General features: G+C 37.8%; 2 protein-coding genes and 1 pseudogene across 2 annotated transcripts; all 3 read right to left on the reverse strand.

The window, feature by feature from the left end:
• Nucleotides 1-7: 7 nt before the first annotated feature.
• LOC121791141 lies at nt 8-875 on the reverse strand (annotated as a pseudogene).
• A 4187-nt stretch (nt 876-5062) lies between these two features.
• LOC121791140 (leucine-rich repeat extensin-like protein 1) lies at nt 5063-6379 on the reverse strand. Its single transcript, XM_042189174.1, has 3 exons — nt 6298-6379; nt 5343-6008; nt 5063-5254 (listed from the first exon to the last, which is right to left on the reverse strand). Exons 1-3 carry the CDS (start codon nt 6359-6361, stop codon nt 5223-5225), a joined length of 762 nt encoding a protein of 253 aa, XP_042045108.1. The 5' UTR covers nt 6362-6379; the 3' UTR covers nt 5063-5222.
• Nucleotides 6380-10685: 4306 nt separating this feature from the next.
• LOC121791137 (receptor-like serine/threonine-protein kinase SD1-6) lies at nt 10686-11222 on the reverse strand. The gene is made up of 2 exons (XM_042189170.1): nt 11079-11222; nt 10686-11009 (listed from the first exon to the last, which is right to left on the reverse strand). The coding sequence occupies exons 1-2, from the start codon at nt 11220-11222 to the stop codon at nt 10686-10688; spliced, it is 468 nt and encodes a 155-aa protein (XP_042045104.1).
• Between the last annotated feature and the right edge of the window lie 7779 nt (nt 11223-19001).

Raw genomic sequence — 19001 nt, forward strand, 5'->3', positions numbered from 1 at the left:
CAAGAACCACCACATTAATCCTGGCCTTCACCAGGTGCTCTAACCTCTCCTTATCAGACTCCCGAGTACCTACCGCAGCACCCACCAAGAAACTCCCTTCAGGCGCCAATGATGACAGCCCAACTTGGGGAACCCCTTGATCCTCTCCCACATCTTCACTAGTAACTAAGTTAACAATTTCTCCTACCCCTTCCCCGTTATCCCTCGCCAATGGCACAAATTCACTGTAATCCTTGGCCAATATCCCGCAACATCCTCAAACTATAACTAGTTGGGGGAGTAATCGATGACTTCGTCATGTACTCAGAAACTCTAGCTTCCCTTATCACAAAACCTAAAATTTCGACCTCTGGCTCCCTGACTCGGTAACGAAAATGCAGGGAGCGGAGCAGAACTCGTCGGCGGACAAAACTGAATCGGATGGAGACTTAAATACAGTCTCATAGCTAAAAGGTATTTTATGCGATTTAGCTTGGCGAATTAGCGATGCCTGATTAGAAGTGGGGGGTGTTATAGTGTACGATACCAATACCTCCGAGTGAAGCCATGGCGGTGGCCATGGAGGATTCAGTGACCGTGTCCATTGGAGAAGAGACACATGGTATAGCTAGGGCGACACGGCGGCTGAGCTTGGTTGAGAGAGAAACGGCGTCGGTAGGGAAGTCGATGTAGTGGGGGAGGAAGATGACGTCGTCATATGTGTAGGAGTATCCCTGGTTTGAACAACCTTGTGGCCGGAAATCCATCATCGATTAGTTGCGCGCCGTCCATTTCCGACGAATCTACTCTTCAACTTTATATTTTACTGGGGAGTTGAACGTGCGGTCGCTGCTCGGAGAAGCAGCGGCGCGCTGGAGAAGTAGGGTACACTAGTTGCAGAGGATGGTGGTTAAACGGAACAATTGAGAAAAAATTGCAGATGAGCATCTCCAATGGCGGCGTCGTCACCGGCACGCCGATTTTTCGCGGACGCCGGTCCTGACGCCAAACCATTGCGAGCTGCGTCGGCGAAATCGGCGTCAAAATCGGCGTGCCCACGCTGATTCTTGGGCTGACGCCGATTCTCACGCCGATCCTCAGGGCGCCATTGTAGGCCCTGGATCGGCGTCAGACCGGAGTCAGATTTTAATTTTGGACATCATTTTCATTCGCACCACTTGTATTAACGAGTACTCTCTCTATCTTAATTTCTATACAAGATCAACAACGAGAAATGGAGAACAACTACGAAGGTACTCCAGTGACGACCGGGTCTCAGACTCTCCCGACTCCCAGGGGAGGGTCTCAGACTCCCCCGGCTCCCGTGGGAGGTGGTTGGCCTCCGATGACCAGGTACTACAACATGTACCCGTGGCAGCAGATGATGCCACTGATGGGCGCCGGGGGAAGTGTGCTGGCTTGGCAGGGGGTACCGCCGATGCAACCCCCTATGCAGATGATGCTGGGGTGGGCACCCGGGATGCAGCCACCGGCGCAGCAGATGATGCCACCGCCGCAAGGGACGCCCGGGGGGAAAACGTCTATCGGCCGGCTTTTGATTTTTTCACCGGTTCTTCGCACACATCGACCCCAACGGATGCACAGTACACGCAGTATGAGACCTTCTCCTTAGAGGAGTTGGGTTTTGATATTAACGAGGTTCTGGAAACTCCCATTCAAAGTCGGGGAGTAGGGCGGGGTCGGAGCGCCCCTAAGAAGAAGGGCAAGGCCAAGAAGGTCGGCGAGTCGTCGCAGCCGGGTGAGGATAGCCGGGTCCGGGGGAAGTGGACGGACGCGGAGAACGTTGCGGTGGCCAAGGTGTGGGTGAGTGTATGCAATGATCCTCTCGTTTCGAACAACTAGAGGATCGTCAACTTGTGGGCCAAGATAGTCGCAGCCTACAGGGCATTTTGGCCCTGAAGGGAGACCGCGCACCGGGGAGGAGTGCCGGAAGTGCTGGGACCGAATCAGGTATGTCGTCTCTCGATTTTCGGGTTTGTACGCCAACGCCCTCCGCATGCGGACCAGTGGCCAAATAGAGGAAGACTGCAGGAGGATTGCGGAGAGAGCCTACCCAGATCCCGTGAAGTACTATGAGTTCACCTACTGGAACTGCTTGCCTTGTGCTCAACGAGTCAGAGAAATTCCGGGCAGGTGTCGACGCTGGCTGGCCGAAGAAGCAGAAACTGAACTATACCGGTGATTATAGCGCCAGCAGCGGTGGTTCCCACGACCTCCCCGAGACGGCCCAGGAGGTCCCGACCCCTCGTTCGTTCGGTTGCCGACCTCGCCCGGTTGGCCAAAGGCGGGCGCAACGGGATGCGAGGGGGGCAACCCCGAGTTCCCAGGAGGTCCAGTCGACATCCCCCCTCGGCAGGTCCACCGAGGAGCTCAAATTCTTCGCGCGTCAACAAACGCGCGCTCAAATGGTGAAGACGTTAGCCGACTTCCGGACGGCGGTGGACCTCGAGGAGAAGGCTTATCTTCGTGTGTTGCTCCGGAGCATGCGTGAAGAATTGGAGTGGTTGCAGAGGGATACCGGCGGGAGTTGCCGCGGCGTTGGTGGCGACGGCGGTGACGACGGAGGCGAGGACGGCGGCGAGGAGTGATTTTTTATGTAATTTTTTTATTGTACTTTTTAATTTTTGTATTTTTTTTAAAATTAATGTACTTTTTTAAAATTATTGTACTTTTTAAAATTTTAATAGTATTATTCAATTTTCTTGTATTTGTCTCGTAAATTAAATTTCGTATGTTGCTACGATTGTAAATTAAATTATATAATTGTTATTAGTGATATGGATAGGCTATGGAAGGGCAATTGCATGTCCAATTGCTTGTCCAGTTGTATGTCTAGATGATGTGGCAGGAGGATTTTAGTGCTGATGATGTGACAGTGGCAAGGCTATGGGAGGGCTATTGCATGTCCAGAACCACTGGAGATGCTCTTAATGCTAGAGGATAATCACAAAATAAGTCAGTTTTTTTATTTATAAAATACTACATTACTACTATCAAATTATTTAGGTATATTAGATTGGGGAGTGATGAATGGCTAACCATCATACCAAATCTTAGCCATTAAATTTGGAGTAGTAATTAGATTAGGAGATATGATGGTTGAAATAATGTCACATAGATTATATTTTAAATTAAAAAAATTATTAAATAAGCTTAAGGGTATTAATGTCAATTCTCTCTTGTCAAAATCATCTCAAAACTTTAAATTTACGTAACTCTCTCGATTTAAATTATTTTTTCGCAAAAAATATATCAAATTAACGATAATTTTATAAGAATTCCAACGAGATCTCAATTACATATATTCCGACGATGTTCAGATGATGAAATTTGATAAATTATAGTATTTAAATTTTCGTACACGTTGATAATCAGATTTTATCAACAAATGCAAAAATAATCTCAATACAGTATATGCAAAATCTCAATATAATGTAGGTAAAATATCAATAAAACTGTGTTAATATTTTCTGGTACTTGGGTTGATATTCTCATGTCATATTGTTGATATTTGTAATACACTATGTTGATATAAAAAAATATCCACGAAAATTATCATATGATAACATAATGACAATATTATCATTTTGTTGATATTTTGTCTACTATTTATTAAAATTTGTTAGTTTTAATTTCATCTATTCATTTCAAAATCCAAAAGTGTAGATTTAGTCTTAGTTTTGGATTATTGTGTTATAAGCATCAGAAGAGGATCATATTTAGATTAATCAAGAAGATTTTAATTTGTATTAAATTTAAATTAGTATGACAAGTTAACATATTTATTTTAATTTAATACTCCATAGAGTAATTTGCTTGTACTTAATTGGATTTACTCATCGGTGATATGATCCCGATTCCCGATAGGTCTGATATACTTGGTGGACTAGGCTCATTTGCTAAAATTGAAAAAAATGCATCTTTCCACAAAATGCGTCTTTTAATCGTGGACAATAGAGTAAAATATTACACAAACCAAAAATAACAATAACAATAACAATAACAATAACAATAACAATAACAATAACAATAACAATAATAATAATAATAATAATAATAATAAAAAAAGAGTAAACAAACTAAATTAGTATACAAAATATGAAAAACAAAAAAAATATTATAGAAATTACATATATTAACTACGAGTACAAAATTTTATGTGCTCTATCCGACTGCTGCTGAAAGAAATCGAGATGTAATGCTACTAGTACTAATACTATTTTGTGAAGTATTGGATCTCCTTTGCAATGGATAGATGGGAATGGGACAAAGAGGAAATGGCTTCGATAATACTCTCCTTATGATTGATTTGGTTGATCCGAAACAAGTTTACCTTTTAGATTTTGGTGCAGTCCGTAGGCAACTTGATCACATAGAATTTGAGCGACTTTGAAAAAGGATTGAAATTTAGTAAGAGAAGATTAAAACTCTTTAAACTTTACTAGGATTGAAGATGCGGTCGATTGATATTGTTTAATAGTACTACTCTCGTGTTACTTGTACTTTCTTTTTGTCTCGTTCCAAACTAATTGCACTATTTTTATTTTAAGTATCTTATTATACTAATCTAATAACACTAATCACCCATCCTTAATTTTTACAATCCAAAAAGAAAAGTACGAGTAGCATAGGATAGGATGGGGGAGTAAGTTTTAACTTAAATAGAAATGATAAGATGACATTTAATTACGAAATGTGAATTAAACACCAAATTATACGTATAAATCATCGAATTTAACACTCCGTACCCAGTTTAAAATAAATTAAAATGTACTCTCTCCGTCCCATAAGAATATGCACTCTTTCTTTTTTAGTCCGTCCCACAAAAATATGCACTTTCTAATTTTGAAAAGTTTTTTTCTTTCTAATGAGGTGTGACCTATTCTTCACTAACAATACTTAAATTATCGTTTCTCTCTATCTCTCTCTTACTTTACCATTTTTACATTAAAACTCGTGTCGAATCCAAGGGGTATATTCTTTAGGGGGAGAGTAGTAATCATTGGATACAATTATAAAGTACTACTATCATTGATGATTATTCATAAAATTAAATAAGAGATTAACAAAACAAATTAATTCGAATTAAGTAGTAAAAAACAGCTAAGTTTTCATCTGGATTAACAGCAAGAGGCCCCCACCTAATCTACCGCAAAACAATATCCAAAAATGAAAAACGGGGATATCACAAAATGGTATGCAACATGTCAGCATCAGTAAACTCAGAAGTAAAGAAAATGGCATCCATCATAACCTGCAGCAGAGGAAAGAGGTAAAAATTAAATGAAAAGTGGCTTGTTAAGGAAGTGAGTAAAAGCAGCAGCAGCAGCAGCTTTGCTTACTCGGATCAACGGTGACAAGTATGGCGGTTCCTCCAAAATCACATCTACCTCCGGCCACCTTACTCCTCTGCCAATAGCTGTTGAATGCGTAGGATGCGTGCGCAAACAGTGTATTGGGCATGAAGCACGACCCGCTCGGCTGAATCTGGTCGCAATCAGCTCCAGACCCGCACGCGTAGTCCATGGCCTCTTGTATAATCGGGTCCGGCACCGCCGCCTTCGCAACGCACCACATAGCCGTCACAGGCGTCCGTCGAGGCGGAGGGGGCACTGCCGGCGGCGGGAACACGATGGGAGGCAGGAACTTTGGGCTCGGAATCGATCCCGTGGGTGGCGGGAGGGGGACGTAGCTTGGTGGGCTAGGCTCGTAGTAAGGCGGGCTAGGCTCGTAATAAGGTGGGCTAGGCTCGTAGTAAGGGGGTGTAGGCTCGTAATAAGGCGGGCTAAGCTCGTAGTAGGGTGGGGATGGGGGCAGTATGGATGATGGGGTGGGGAATGTGGGCGGCATGGGGGTGGTGGGTGGGTATACGCAATAGGGAGGGGTGTTTTCGGGAGAAGGGAATGGAGGAAGAGATTCATATGGTGGCAATGAGAATGGGGAACTAACGTATGGATCAGTGTTTGATGAGTCTAATTTTTTCAAGGAATGAGGTATTCTTGCGCCATCTGAATTTGTTTCAAGGAAGAAAAAAATACTAAATTTAGATATGGACGCTATTATGACGGAAATAGAGTAATTGAGTAATCGAAATGAAGAGAAACGTAAAGAGACACATATGTACGTGTTTCACCAATATTGTATTAGCTATATCCACGGTAAGAAAGAAGAACAAATTATATTATCACAGAGTTTTGTACCATACTTCTATATAAATAGAACCACAAGATGGGTTATGACAATTAAGGCCCAATACAGCATTTTAAGGCAGTGGAAAATCAAGTGAAGGAAACATACCGGAAATGGATGCAAAACAAAAGCAGAGTGAGAAAATGCGAAGCGGCGATGGGAATTTGGCCATGTGGAATGCACGAGGGAGAAGGATGAATGGAATGGGGATGGATATATTGAGGGGGTGAGTGAATTGTAAGGGAAAAAAGATGATTCCTTAGTAGGAGTGGGAGAGTTGTTTTTTGCAGAGTGAGAGGGGGGGGGGGGGGGGGGGGGAGATGTGAATCGGAAGAAATGTAAAAGAGTGGGATAAAGTAGTGGAGTGAGAGTGCATATTTTAGCCTACACTGTACAGATCATCACGTATTGATCGGGGAAAGGAGGAGGCGCGGCGGGGCATATATGCTTGCCTTCACATCGGAAATAACGAGTTTTTCGACCTCTTTTTCATATTGCTTGCTCTCTACTCAAACCACTAAATTAGTTTAAAGCTCCACTATTAGTAAAACAAACATAATAAAGAAAATTTGAATAAATTAGTCGATTCGCGACCATGATACTTGTACAACAGCCTCGTTCTGCATTCGATTCCCGGCTGGCGTATTTATATATAGCCTTCAAAATTCTACCTACTCTACTCGATTTATTGACAAATTTGCAACTGTATATGAACTATTTTATATCAAAATTTTATATATCATTTTATTTAGCGATTCACATATACTTAGAATAGGAAGTGTTATATCAACAAAAAAAATTATTTCAACAAATTAGTTATAATTAACTTTTAAAAAATATCTCATAACTTTAAAACGCATATAACTTTCTCGATTTAAATTATGTTTTTGCACAACTTATATCAAATTAAAGATAATTTCATAATGATTCTAATGAGATCTCACTTGCATATATTCCGATGTCAAAATTTGAAAAAAAATCGAAAATTTTCAATTTTTTCGTACAACAACAAATGTCAACATAGTATAAAATATGTCAATGTAATAGATGTAGAATGTCAATATAAGCAATGTGTTAACATTCTCAAAGCATTGTGTTGACATTCTCAAAGCATTGTATTGATAGTTTCGTAACACTACATTGATATTTTCATCCAAAAGCCTAATTTGGTAGTTTTTTTTATCTTTTTCGATTTAATTAATAAAAATAAAAAATACACGTGGTAAATTTTAGAACACAAGATTTCTAAAATCATACAGTCTTAAATTAGTTGTAGTTAGCAATTAAATGATGAGTTAGCAATTGATCACTCCCCTACTTGAGTAATAGTATACTTCGATTTAAATTAAACTAATTACTAGTAAAAGGGGTATGCTATATTGCTAACTACAACTAAATAATAGACATTGGATAATGAAATCAAGGGACAAGATTAACCATCCATGACTATCAATACAATACACAAAAAATGTCAATTAAGGGTATTAATGTCAATTGATCAAACGTTAGTTATAACTAACTTTCAAAAAATATCCATAAACTTTAAATGATTATAACTGTCTCAATTTAAATTATTTTTTAGCACGAACTTATATCAAATTAAAGATAATTTTATAAGGATTCTAACGAGATCTCACTTGCATATGTTCCGATGTCAAAATTTGAAAAAAAAATCTCTAATTTTCATATTTTTCAAAAGCAGCATAATGTCAGTGTAGCTATCATAATATGTCAACATAATACATATAGAATGTCAATGCTAAATTGTGTGGACATATTCAATGAATAGTATTGATATGTTTAATACACTATATTGACGTTTTGATTCAAACCCTAATTTTGATAGTTTTCTTATCTTTTTAAATTTAAATTAATAATAAAACGAATTTACACATGACGTTTTATAGACTACTAAATCTCTACAAATCTTATGGTTCTAAATTAATTGTAGTTAGCAATTAAAGGTTGAGTTAGCAATTGATCACTCCTCACTAGTAAAATATGTAAATAAGTTGATGTAGTAATACTATATTGTCTAGAGGCGTGATCAATTGTTAACTCAACATTTAATTGCTAACTTCAACTAATTTAACATCATAAGATTTGTAAAGATGTAGTGGTCGATAAATTGTCATATGTGATTTCATTTTATTATTATTTAAATTTAAAATTATTAAAAGATTACCAAAATTAGAGTTTTGGATCAAATTGTCAATGTAGCGTACTAAACATATCAATACGATTCATTGAATACGTCAATACAATTTAGCATTGACATTGTATATGCATTATATTGACATATTATGATAGCTACATTGACATTCAGCTGATACTTGAAAAATATGATAATTAAAAAAAATTCAAATTTTGACATCGGAATATATGCAAGTGAGATATCGTTAGAATCCTTGTAAAATTATCTTTAATTTGATATATGTTGTGTAAAAAAATAATTAAAATTGAGATATTTATAATCATTTAAAATTTTGAGATATTTTTAAAAACTTAATTGTAACTAACTTTTTCTCAATAGACATTAATACCTTTAATTGACATTTTTTGTACGTTGTATTGATACTCATGGCTTAATGATCTTGTACCTTGATTTATTAATCCAATGCCTATCATTTAGTGATTAGTTAGCAATATAATGTACCACATATTGTCTATGGCCTAGGGCTGGCAAATCGTGTGGATTGGGTTGTTATCGGATTGACCCAATAACGACCCAACCCAATAACCCCTAACCCGGACCCGACCTGTTAAGGGAATTGTAAATCCGAACACGAATCCGACATGCTACCTTCAAATCCGAATACGACTCGCACATGATAACGACCCGAACATGATATCACACGATTAAAACCTTATATTACATGATTAAACCTTATTTTTCAACCTACACAATTAAAATCCATTCTATACCTTTTAAACCTGAATTTACAAGAATTAAAAAAAATTAAAGTAAAAAATATTTTTTAAATAATAATAAAATAATAGTATTATCTTAATGGGTTATCCGTATCCAACCCGCACCCAACCCGAAATTATTGGATTCTTAATGGGTCAACCCGATAAGGACACGAACCCAATAAGGCTTGACCTAAACCCAATAATTTCGTGCGGATTCGTGTCAGATTATCGTGTTGTGTCGTGTCGAAAATTGCCAGTCCTAGATGCATATATTTATGTACGAATAAAGTGGAGTATATTTTAATAATATAACAAATTTAAGATTTTTTTTGGAATAACTTTCATTCTTTCTAACTTTATTTAAGTTAAGTAAATGGGGTTAATTTAGTAAATGATTAGTATTAGACTTTATTTTTCCAAAATAAATACTAGTATTAAATTTTGTACTCTTTCCATCCCGCCATGAGTGAGACATTTCTTTTTTTATTTATTTTTAAAAAAATGATAATCAATAATTAAAGTGGAGAAAAAAAGTAAAATATAAAAGATAATAATGTAAAGAAATATAGAAAGACTTTTCTGTATATTGTTTTCTTTTTCTATCTTATATTATTTTCTTATCTTATTCTTCACTTAACTATTTATAGGAGTACTAGGGGTGAGCAAAAAAACCGGAAACCGAATATCCGAACCGAACCAAACCGAAATTTTGAAATTCGGTTCGGTTTTTTCGGTTTTTTCAGTTCGGTTCGGTTTAAAAATAAAAAAATTTCGGTTTTTCGGTTCGGTTCGGTTCGGTCGAAGAAAAAAAATCGAAAAATCGAATTATATATATATTCTATTAATTTAATACATTATATTATATATAATATATATATTCTTTTAATATATTCTACTATATAATATATATTATATGTATTATTAATTTTATATTATATATAAATATTCTATTAGTATATATAAAATAAAATAAAATACACATATATAAATATATATTTATATTATATTTATTTTTTTCAGGTTTTTCGGGTTTTTTTCGGGTTTTTTCGGTTTTGTTCGGGTTTTTCGGTTTTTTAAGTTCGGTGTTCGGTCTTTCGGTTTCGGTTTTTCGGGTTCAGTTCGGTTTGGATTTTGAACTAAATTCGGTTTTTCGGTTTTGGTTCGGTTTTGGCAAAAAACCGAACCGAAACCCGACCCTAAGGAGTACCATATTTTTCCAAATTATAAATTGACTATTTGTCCAACCAATAATTTTCTTTTCAAACCTTGAAAACTTGTAATGTGAACACATAAATATTAAGTATGAACACATAAACATTAAGTATTGCTCTCATCACTAATAATTAACTGAATAAATTATTTTGGTTTCAATAATTGAATTTCAAGTCCTATTAATTAATTTCTTCCATCTTTTTCTCTTGAACAAACAAATAGACACTCCTACATGAACTAAACAAACTAAATAACATACCATGAAAAATAAGCAATGGTACATAACCGTAAATTCTCATAACTATGGGTTATTTTTTGTTTTTGGAGATGTATATTCAACACTTAATACTCGTGAGAATTTTAATGAATGATCACAACATATAACTCTTATGCTCAAAGTCAGTAATGGTGATTGTTTCATTCTCTGATGGTGAAGTAATACTTCCCACTTCCATAGCCGCAGGGCTTGAATTTCTCTCAACAAAAAAGCCAGGCTCTTTTGGCTGAGGAAGATTTGTTCCATCACTTTCTAACATAGGAATCACTGATGACATGATTGGCCTATCATGTGCAAATGTCTGAACGCACAATAATCCCACTTGCATGCATCTCATCACTTCACACTCCACAAATGTATCATCTAAACATTCATCCATCAACTCTAGGATCTTGTTTTCTTTCCATAGCAACCATGCCTGTTACAATAAGAACAAGGTAACTTATTTGACCTTAATCTTATAAATGAAAATGCCATGAAAGTATACATGGCTCAAGAGGTTTAGATAGTGATCTGAGGGTCCATATCCCCTGCTCTTTTTGCCGCTGATTATCTCTAGCAACACGACTCCAAGACTAAAGATGTCAGATTTCTCTGAGTATTTTCCATCCATTAAATATTCCGGAGCCATGTATCCACTGCACAAAGTTATTCATCTTAAGGTTACTATACATTAAATGGAGTAATCTAATGATATGAGAAAACCTTATGATACGATATCTTCCCATATCTTCTCATATATTTCATATCTTCTATTTAGTTATCTTTTGATTCATAATATCTTTTCATATATTATTTTCTTGTTCGGTAAGTTAGGACTTAGTATTATAAATAGGGCAGAATGTAATCATTTGAATAAATCATGAATGAAAATATATTATTTGCCCACACCCAACGTGAATTAATCAAACCCTAGTTCCATCGCTGCCCGACGGAGGAGTTCCGCGCACAGCTAGAACTAGAACTACCGCCGATCCTGTCGCAGGACGCCGGAGAATTATCTGTAACTTAGATTCTGCGCTGCCCGACGGAGAGGACTTCCGCGCACAGCCAGATCTTCGTCGCCGCCGATCCTACGCTAGGACGCCGGAGAAAGGGATACGACAAAGGGTTGTATCAACTGGTGCTTTCATCGGTTTACTCATGTCCCGCTTCCATAGCAACGGGAAATCATTGTGGGGGGGGGTCACTGCCCCGACACTTTTCCAGAGGGTGCCTCCCGCTGCACTCACGTGGGAGGTCGTCGCTACAGGTCAGACTTTCAGCGCCCTCCCATGGAGGAGGACCCGATTGGCCGCCCTTCCGACGAGGGACGCAATGCCGACTCAATTGGCAACAAATTGGATCGCTTGATGGATAGGATCGAAAAATTAGATGCTTGGAGAAAGGAGACGGACCGGCGGTTTGAGGATTTGGAACTTGCAATCCCGCGCGTGTTCAGCCATCCGCTTGACTACGATGACAACGATGAATGGGAGTATGAGGATTATCGTCGTAAACGTAATTGGAAAAGAAATCACCACATGGGATCGGTCCAAACCCATCGCCCCACCTGTTGGTATCCTCCCGGTGATCGACCACTGCCGAGTTGCCAGTTGTACAACCCACCACAGTCACGTAGGCCCCCTTGTTGGGAACCACCGCCTCGTCTTGCATCGCGAGAATATTCGGACTCCTCATATGTACCGCCGTGGCAGCCGCGCTTCACCAGGGATTCCTCATATGTACCGCCGAGGCAATACAAGACCTCGACTATTAGGCAACCCACCTATTCGTCAGACGTACCACCACGAAATCCCCCAGAAATAGGTCGTTTGAAGCTTTTCGACAGCGCCGGCGTTTCTTCAGACGAAGACCTGTCCAAAATTGAAATCAACCAGGAATTTGCCAAACGCTACGAGCACAACAAGAAGAGAGTGGAACTGCATAGGTACGAAGCGCTCAAGAAGCAGGGCACAGTCGACTCGTCGGACTCGGATTCAGAGGAATCGTCGTCTGGGGAGGAGGAGTTGAAGAAACCGAGTAAGAAGACTGGCGCCAATTTTTTTGAAGCGTTGATTAAGGTGAAAAATCAAGACCCGATTTTGAGGGAGCGAGATGCGAAATTGTTCGAATCCGATGACGAGGATAGTGATGAAGAGGAGGATACTGCAAGTATGAAGAAGGGGAAGCCAATGTATTTGAAAGACGTCGTTTCGAAGCAATTGATTGAGGCGGGTCCAGAGCTAAGTGATGGAGAGGATGGAAGTGGGGATGATGGAGAGAATAATAAGTTGAAGAGTTATTCGCAAGAGCTGGAGGAGCTGAGGAAGCAGATTGTGAAATATCTGGTGGAGGGGAAATCGGATGATGATAAGGAGCTGCCACATGGAGGATGGATGAAGGGCTTGCTAGCCACAAAGACATTTAACATCGGGCTAAACATGCCGGCAAAACCTGTTGTCTTCACGAATGTTCAGGAATTTGATGGGGATTACTATGTCAGGAGACGTTTGCCTATTTGGCGTGTATTCGATCCAGGAGGAGACACCTCACCAAAGCTTTTGTTTCCAACTATCGTCGTTGCTTCGTAATTTCCACCTTGAGGACAAGGCGAATTTCAACCGTGGGGGAGTTGATACGATATCTTCCCATATCTTCCCATATATTCCATATCTTCTATTTAGTTATCTTTTGATTCATAGTATCGTTTCATATATTATTTTCTTGTTCGGTAAGTTAGGACTTAGTATTATAAATAGGGCAGAATGTAATAATTTGAATGAATCATGAATGAAAATATATTATTTGCCCACACCCAACGTGAATTAATCAAACCCTAGTTCCATCGCTGCCCGACGGAGGAGTTCCGCGCACATCTAGAACTAGAACTACCGCCGATCCTGTCGCAGGACGCCGGAGAATTATCTGTAACTTAGATTCTGCGCTGCCCGACGGAGAGGACTTCCGCGCACAGCCGGATGTTCGCCGCCGCCGATCCTACGCTTGGACGCCGGAGAAAGGGATACGACAAAGGGTTGTATCACCTTACTATGTTCAACAACTCGTTTTGTTCTACCAAGAGATTGATCCTCTTGAAAAATTCTTGCTAACCCAAAATCTGATATTTTTGGAGTTAAATTTTTGTCTAGTAAAATATTGCTCGTTTTGAGATCTCTATGAATGATCTTTAATCTGGAATCGTGATGGAGATATAGCAGTCCCCTTGAAGTTCCCATGATAATATCATATCGCTTAGGCCATGTCAACAATGCTCTCCGGCTGTTATCTGCAAACGTTGAACACCGTGTGAATATTAACAATGGATTGAAGATTGCAGGATGGAGGCATGAGATTTCACAAACAAAGTTATTAGAGTTTACCAAAAACAAAATAATCGAGGCTTTATTTTGTAGGTATTCATAGACTAGTATCCTTTTCTCTTTTTCAATGCCACATCCCAATAATCTGACAAGGTTTCTATGCTGGAGTTTTGCAATCACCATAACTTCATTTCTAAACTCTTCAAGACCTTGCCCTGAAGACCTCGACAATCTTTTGACTGCGATTTCTTCTCCTGATGGCATGTTACCCTGCCATTTTATTGTTTTTACAACTCTAGCACCATAATTTACTACAACTTCAACGGTCTAATTTAGTATATTACCTTGTAAACAGGACCGAAGCCTCCAACTCCAATCATGTTTTCCATGGAGAAATTATTTGTTGCTTGCACAATAGTTGTCATTTTCATCACAGGTAATTCTAGATCTTCATTATTCTGTGTCATTGCTATTATGCGAAATGAAAAAAGAATTAATGTATTAACTTGACTTTATGCTTTGGCATGAATAGCCTATATTTTCTAGAGTAACCGCCACTGCAGAAGTTGAATTGTTACCTCGCTTCTTTAGTCTTGCTACGCCTCCACTGATAAAGGCTGAGATAAGAAGGCCAGAAGCAATTGATATCAGTATTATCTTCATAGGACTTTTCTTCTCCTTCTCCTTCTCCATCTCATTCTCCTCCTCTACAGCTGTGTTAAAATCTAGAGACAGATTCAGCGGTCCATGTCATCTGCCTTTCATTCCCTTTCCTCTTGCAGAGTGGATGCTCAAGTATATAACCAATATAGACCCCATGACTAAAAATATATAAATTATACATGACATAGATATTATTTCTTTCAACTCCATTAATAGTAGGACTAGTACTTTATCTTACAAATTGCATACATACTTATTATTTAGTGAAGCAGCTTCTATGCTTATTCATATTGCTCTATACAATAAATTTGATTCACAATATACATGTATTCTATATATCTCATGTAAAAAGAAATTCTGTAGTTATGAAATGAGTTCGGAAACTGGAACCCGGATATAGACATTCTGCTTACTATATGCTCCAGAAAGTTGTTTGGAATGAGTTCACCAAACCACATCAAACAACCAGTGCCTCCATTAGTAATGGATGGATTAGCATCGCAGTGCAACTGCAGTTTTTTAAGCACTCAACTTTGCACTTACCAAGGCTCGTTGTTGTATTTAAGCAAAACCTCAACATATCTGGATACTTAACCCCTCTGAGTGGTAGAAATCCATCTCCATCTTGGCAATTCAATAGTCTAGTTCTAGTGCATCCTCCCGACCAATCTTGAAAGTCCCAATCTGTTTGGAACTTTGGTGCAAATCCCCTTAAACACTCGCATCTTATTGGCCTGTTAGGACTACAGATACTGTTAGGACCACAACTAGCATATTCGTCGCATGTATCCAGGGGAAACATGGTGGCAAGATTCCACTTGTCTTTTCTGAGATTCATCGTATACTGCATGATTGAACCAGATGTGTGTAAAGTGGTTCTTACAAAAAGTGAGCTCTCGTAGGGATCTCCTATGGATATCAACCTCTGTTGTTTGAAAACAAACACTGGCTTGAAAATGGGATTGGGAAGTTTTTTATGGCCGGAAAAGTGCATTCCATTCCACTGTCCAAGCCGGTATCTTTTCTTGCACCTTCCAGAGCCACTATATCAGCCAAGCCCTGGTTTTTGGATCTTATAAACAAAATCACCTGGAGAAGGATCATCCGGACTTGTCCACGACATCATATACTTTTCGACATCGCTATCATTGTCATCCACTATCTTCATTCCTGGTAACAAGGTGTCAGTTGGATAATCAAAACTCTGCCATGCATAGCCTTGTGTTGCTGTGCTCATGTCGTCTACAAGAACTAAATTTCCAGAATCCAGGATTTGTAAAACTGGATTTGATGCCACCCTTGATGAATTTGCCAACCAGATAATGCTTTTGCCACTGCTGATAACAAGATTTGTATTTCGGGAAATCATCAACATCGGCGCTTCTGAGGGAGAGATGGGATGGTTTCTATTTGCAACCCAGGCTACAACATCTGGTGTGCTCTTGTATCATATTCCCAAGAATCTTTTCAAGGATTTTCCAGGTGAAAAAAAGCCAATTTCAAAAACTTGGTTTTGAGAAACTAGAATTTGCCCAAGAACAAGCTCTTGATTTGGAAAAAGTATATGATGCTCGGCTGCTCCAACAGTTAAAGTTAGAAAGGCGATTGTAGTGATAAAAGATTGTGCCATGGTATAATTTGATTACAAGTGCAGCTCAAGAAACAGTTTTTTCCTATTTTTCTTTCATTGGATTTCTATTCCAATTCCTGCTGATAGTCAAATTTGATGTCCAACTTTTTTCTTTGCTAGGAACGGTAAAAGAAACATCTTTTTTGTCCATAAACTTTGTCAAAATATCATTTTTGGTCTGTGAACTTTGAAAATATCATTTAGGTCCGTCAACCATGAGTTAATATCATTCTAAGTACATTTTTACTATTTCAAGTTTTTCTGGACGAAAATACTCTCAATACCTTGAATGGTATATATTTTTAATAAACTTATCATATACTCATATTTTTTTTATGAATATATTACTATATATTTTTTATGAATTTCTAAATATAATTTAACCTTCATTATTATCACTTAATTTTGTGACATGCAAGAAATGTGCCTTATTCAACTTTTTATAATTAAAGAATTTTAAAATATTTTTAAGATATTTATACTCATAAAATTAATGTCCCAGTCAATAGACGATACTTGAATACTGATATATTGATATTATTTTTAAATAATATATTAATATTCAAGTATCGTCTATTGATTGTGACATTAGTTTTACGAGTATACATATCTTAAAAATATTTTGAAATTCTTTAATTATAAAAAGTTGAATAAGGAACATTTCTTGCATGTAACAAAATTAAGTGATAATATTGAAGGCCAAATTATATTTAGAAAATTCGTTAAAAAATATGAGTATGTGATAAATTAATTAAAAATATATATCCTTCAAAGTATTGAGGGTATTTTCGTCCATAAAAACTTTGAAATAGTAAAAAAGTACTTCGAATGATATTAACTCATAGTTGACGGACCTCAAATGATATTTTCAAAGTTCACGAACCTAAAATGATACTTTCACAAAGTTCGTGAACCAAAAAATATGTTCCCTCATTTCCATTTGTTGTTCTTATTGCAACAACCATATCAACTAGGTAGAAGAATAGCCATATCAATTAGTTAAAAGAACAACTAGTGGATTAATTTCATACTCAGTTCATCCCATAAAAGATGTTTCAATTTCCTTTTTAATTTATTCCACTAAAGATGTACATTTTAATTTTAGAAAAAATTCTCTCTCGCTATAATATACTAAATATTATATTATCGCTTCTTCATAAAATTATGTGGCGCCCCACAAGTGTACATCTTTTGTGGGATGGAATGGAGGGAGTAACGGTTACAAATTAATGCTACTAGTTCTTGTGTATAATTGTATTGTTGAGAGCAGTGGCTGCCTCCACTTGAATGGATTGGCTTGTTGTTTCTTTCGAACGCCAACCGCTCCACCTACTTCCTTGTCCATACTTCCTCCCCACAGACCACTTTATTTGTTTCTCTGGGTGCACTGGTATGTTTAAATACATTATTTATATGAACAAAACATAACTACTTAAATGCATATAAATAAATAAAATTATAAATGACACAAATTATAATATATATATACTTTATACGCCCCTAAATAGAGTTAACTGCATAAAAGGGCCCTAACTTTTCTCAGTGTAACAACAGAGACCCCTAACATTTAAAAATATCATCACAGGTATCTAACAAAATATATAATCACAAATCGTGTGTATTTTGCCATTTTCCGGACGAAAATGCCCAAATGGGCTGAAGGGCAGTTTAGACTATTTACCCACTAAACCTGCACCCTATGCTGCACATAGTCTGCATGTGTGAGACCTGTCTTGTCAAACTGAATAGTAATCATATTGTCATTCTCCTATTTTCTTTTATTTTTTCCATCCCTCTCTAAATGATTTCATTCGTCGTCAACTCCAGAATAGACACTCTGTTTCTTTCATCTTTCATTTTCGTCGGCTTTCATATTTCCCTCTCTAAACATAATAGGCGATATTATTTTGTTCGGCATCTGGGAATTTAGGGGATTTCATATGTTCGGCATCTGTTCGGCATCTGAAATTTAGGGGATTTCATTTGTTCGGCATCTGGAATTTAGGGTATCCACGAGGGTTTATCATCTGGAATTTTATTTTGCAATTGTTGGTTTTTTTGTTGTTGTAGAGTTACTGTCGGGCATCTGAAAAACTAATTTTCAATTCTTGGTCGAATTTAATGGTTGTAGGGTTACAATCGGGGCATCTGGAAAATTTTGCAATTCTTGGTTGAAGTTTACAGTTGGGCGGAATTATGATTTTAGTTTTTGTGCATGTGCTATCTTTCAGCGAAATTGCATTGTTGATTTGAATTTTGTACTGTCGAATTGATTTCAGGTCGTGTTGCAATGTCTTCTTCTTCTCAATCTTTCGGTTCAAGCTTCAATTGGAATTGGCCTCGTCCCGAAATTGTGAATTCTAATCACGATCTTGAGGCTGAGCTTGCGACATCTAGGACGGCTGCTAACCCGGGTAGACGTTACTATCGCTGCTCAATATGGAAGGTTAAAATCATGTATTTTGTTCATTTTTTCATTAATTTTGTTGGCAGAAAGATTAATGAGAAAGTATTATGCGGGAAGATGATTGCAAGTTTTTTCGATGGGTTGATGCGAGTCTATCCCCAAGCCACGACAGTTACTTTCAGAGAGTGAAACTTGAGCGAGACCAATTCGAATCTGAACTTCGAGCCAAATCGCTACTTGAAGGTGTTCTGCAAGAGAAATTGCGCATGAAAACTGTGGAGTTTGAAGCCTTGAAGTTACAACTGGGCATGAAAACTGAAGAGTGTGACGCATTGGCGCTAACAATTGGTAAAACGGAAACAACTCTCCGACAGTTAAAAATCACAATCTTGTTCTTATGTATTGTAA

The sequence above is a fragment of the Salvia splendens genome, unplaced genomic scaffold (assembly GCF_004379255.2).
Source record: "Salvia splendens isolate huo1 unplaced genomic scaffold, SspV2 ctg732, whole genome shotgun sequence".
NCBI classification, from domain to species: Eukaryota; Viridiplantae; Streptophyta; class Magnoliopsida; order Lamiales; family Lamiaceae; genus Salvia; species Salvia splendens.

What these genes read in the sequence shown, in the direction of transcription:
- LOC121791137 (XM_042189170.1), bottom strand. Translation starts at nt 11,222, where the DNA reads ATGGCTCCGGAATATTTAATGGATGGAAAATACTCAGAGAAATCTGAC. An exon ending in ATCTAAACCTCTTGAGCCAT is followed by an intron (nt 11,010 to 11,078) that starts GTATACTTTCAT and finishes TTATTGTAACAG; the next exon opens with GCATGGTTGCTATGGAAAGA.
- LOC121791140 (XM_042189174.1), bottom strand. Translation starts at nt 6,361, where the DNA reads ATGGCCAAATTCCCATCGCCGCTTCGCATTTTCTCACTCTGCTTTTGT. An exon ending in TTGTTTTGCATCCATTTCCG is followed by an intron (nt 6,009 to 6,297) that starts GTATGTTTCCTT and finishes AAACAAATTCAG; the next exon opens with ATGGCGCAAGAATACCTCAT. An exon ending in ACTTGTCACCGTTGATCCGA is followed by an intron (nt 5,255 to 5,342) that starts GTAAGCAAAGCT and finishes CCTCTGCTGCAG; the next exon opens with GTTATGATGGATGCCATTTT.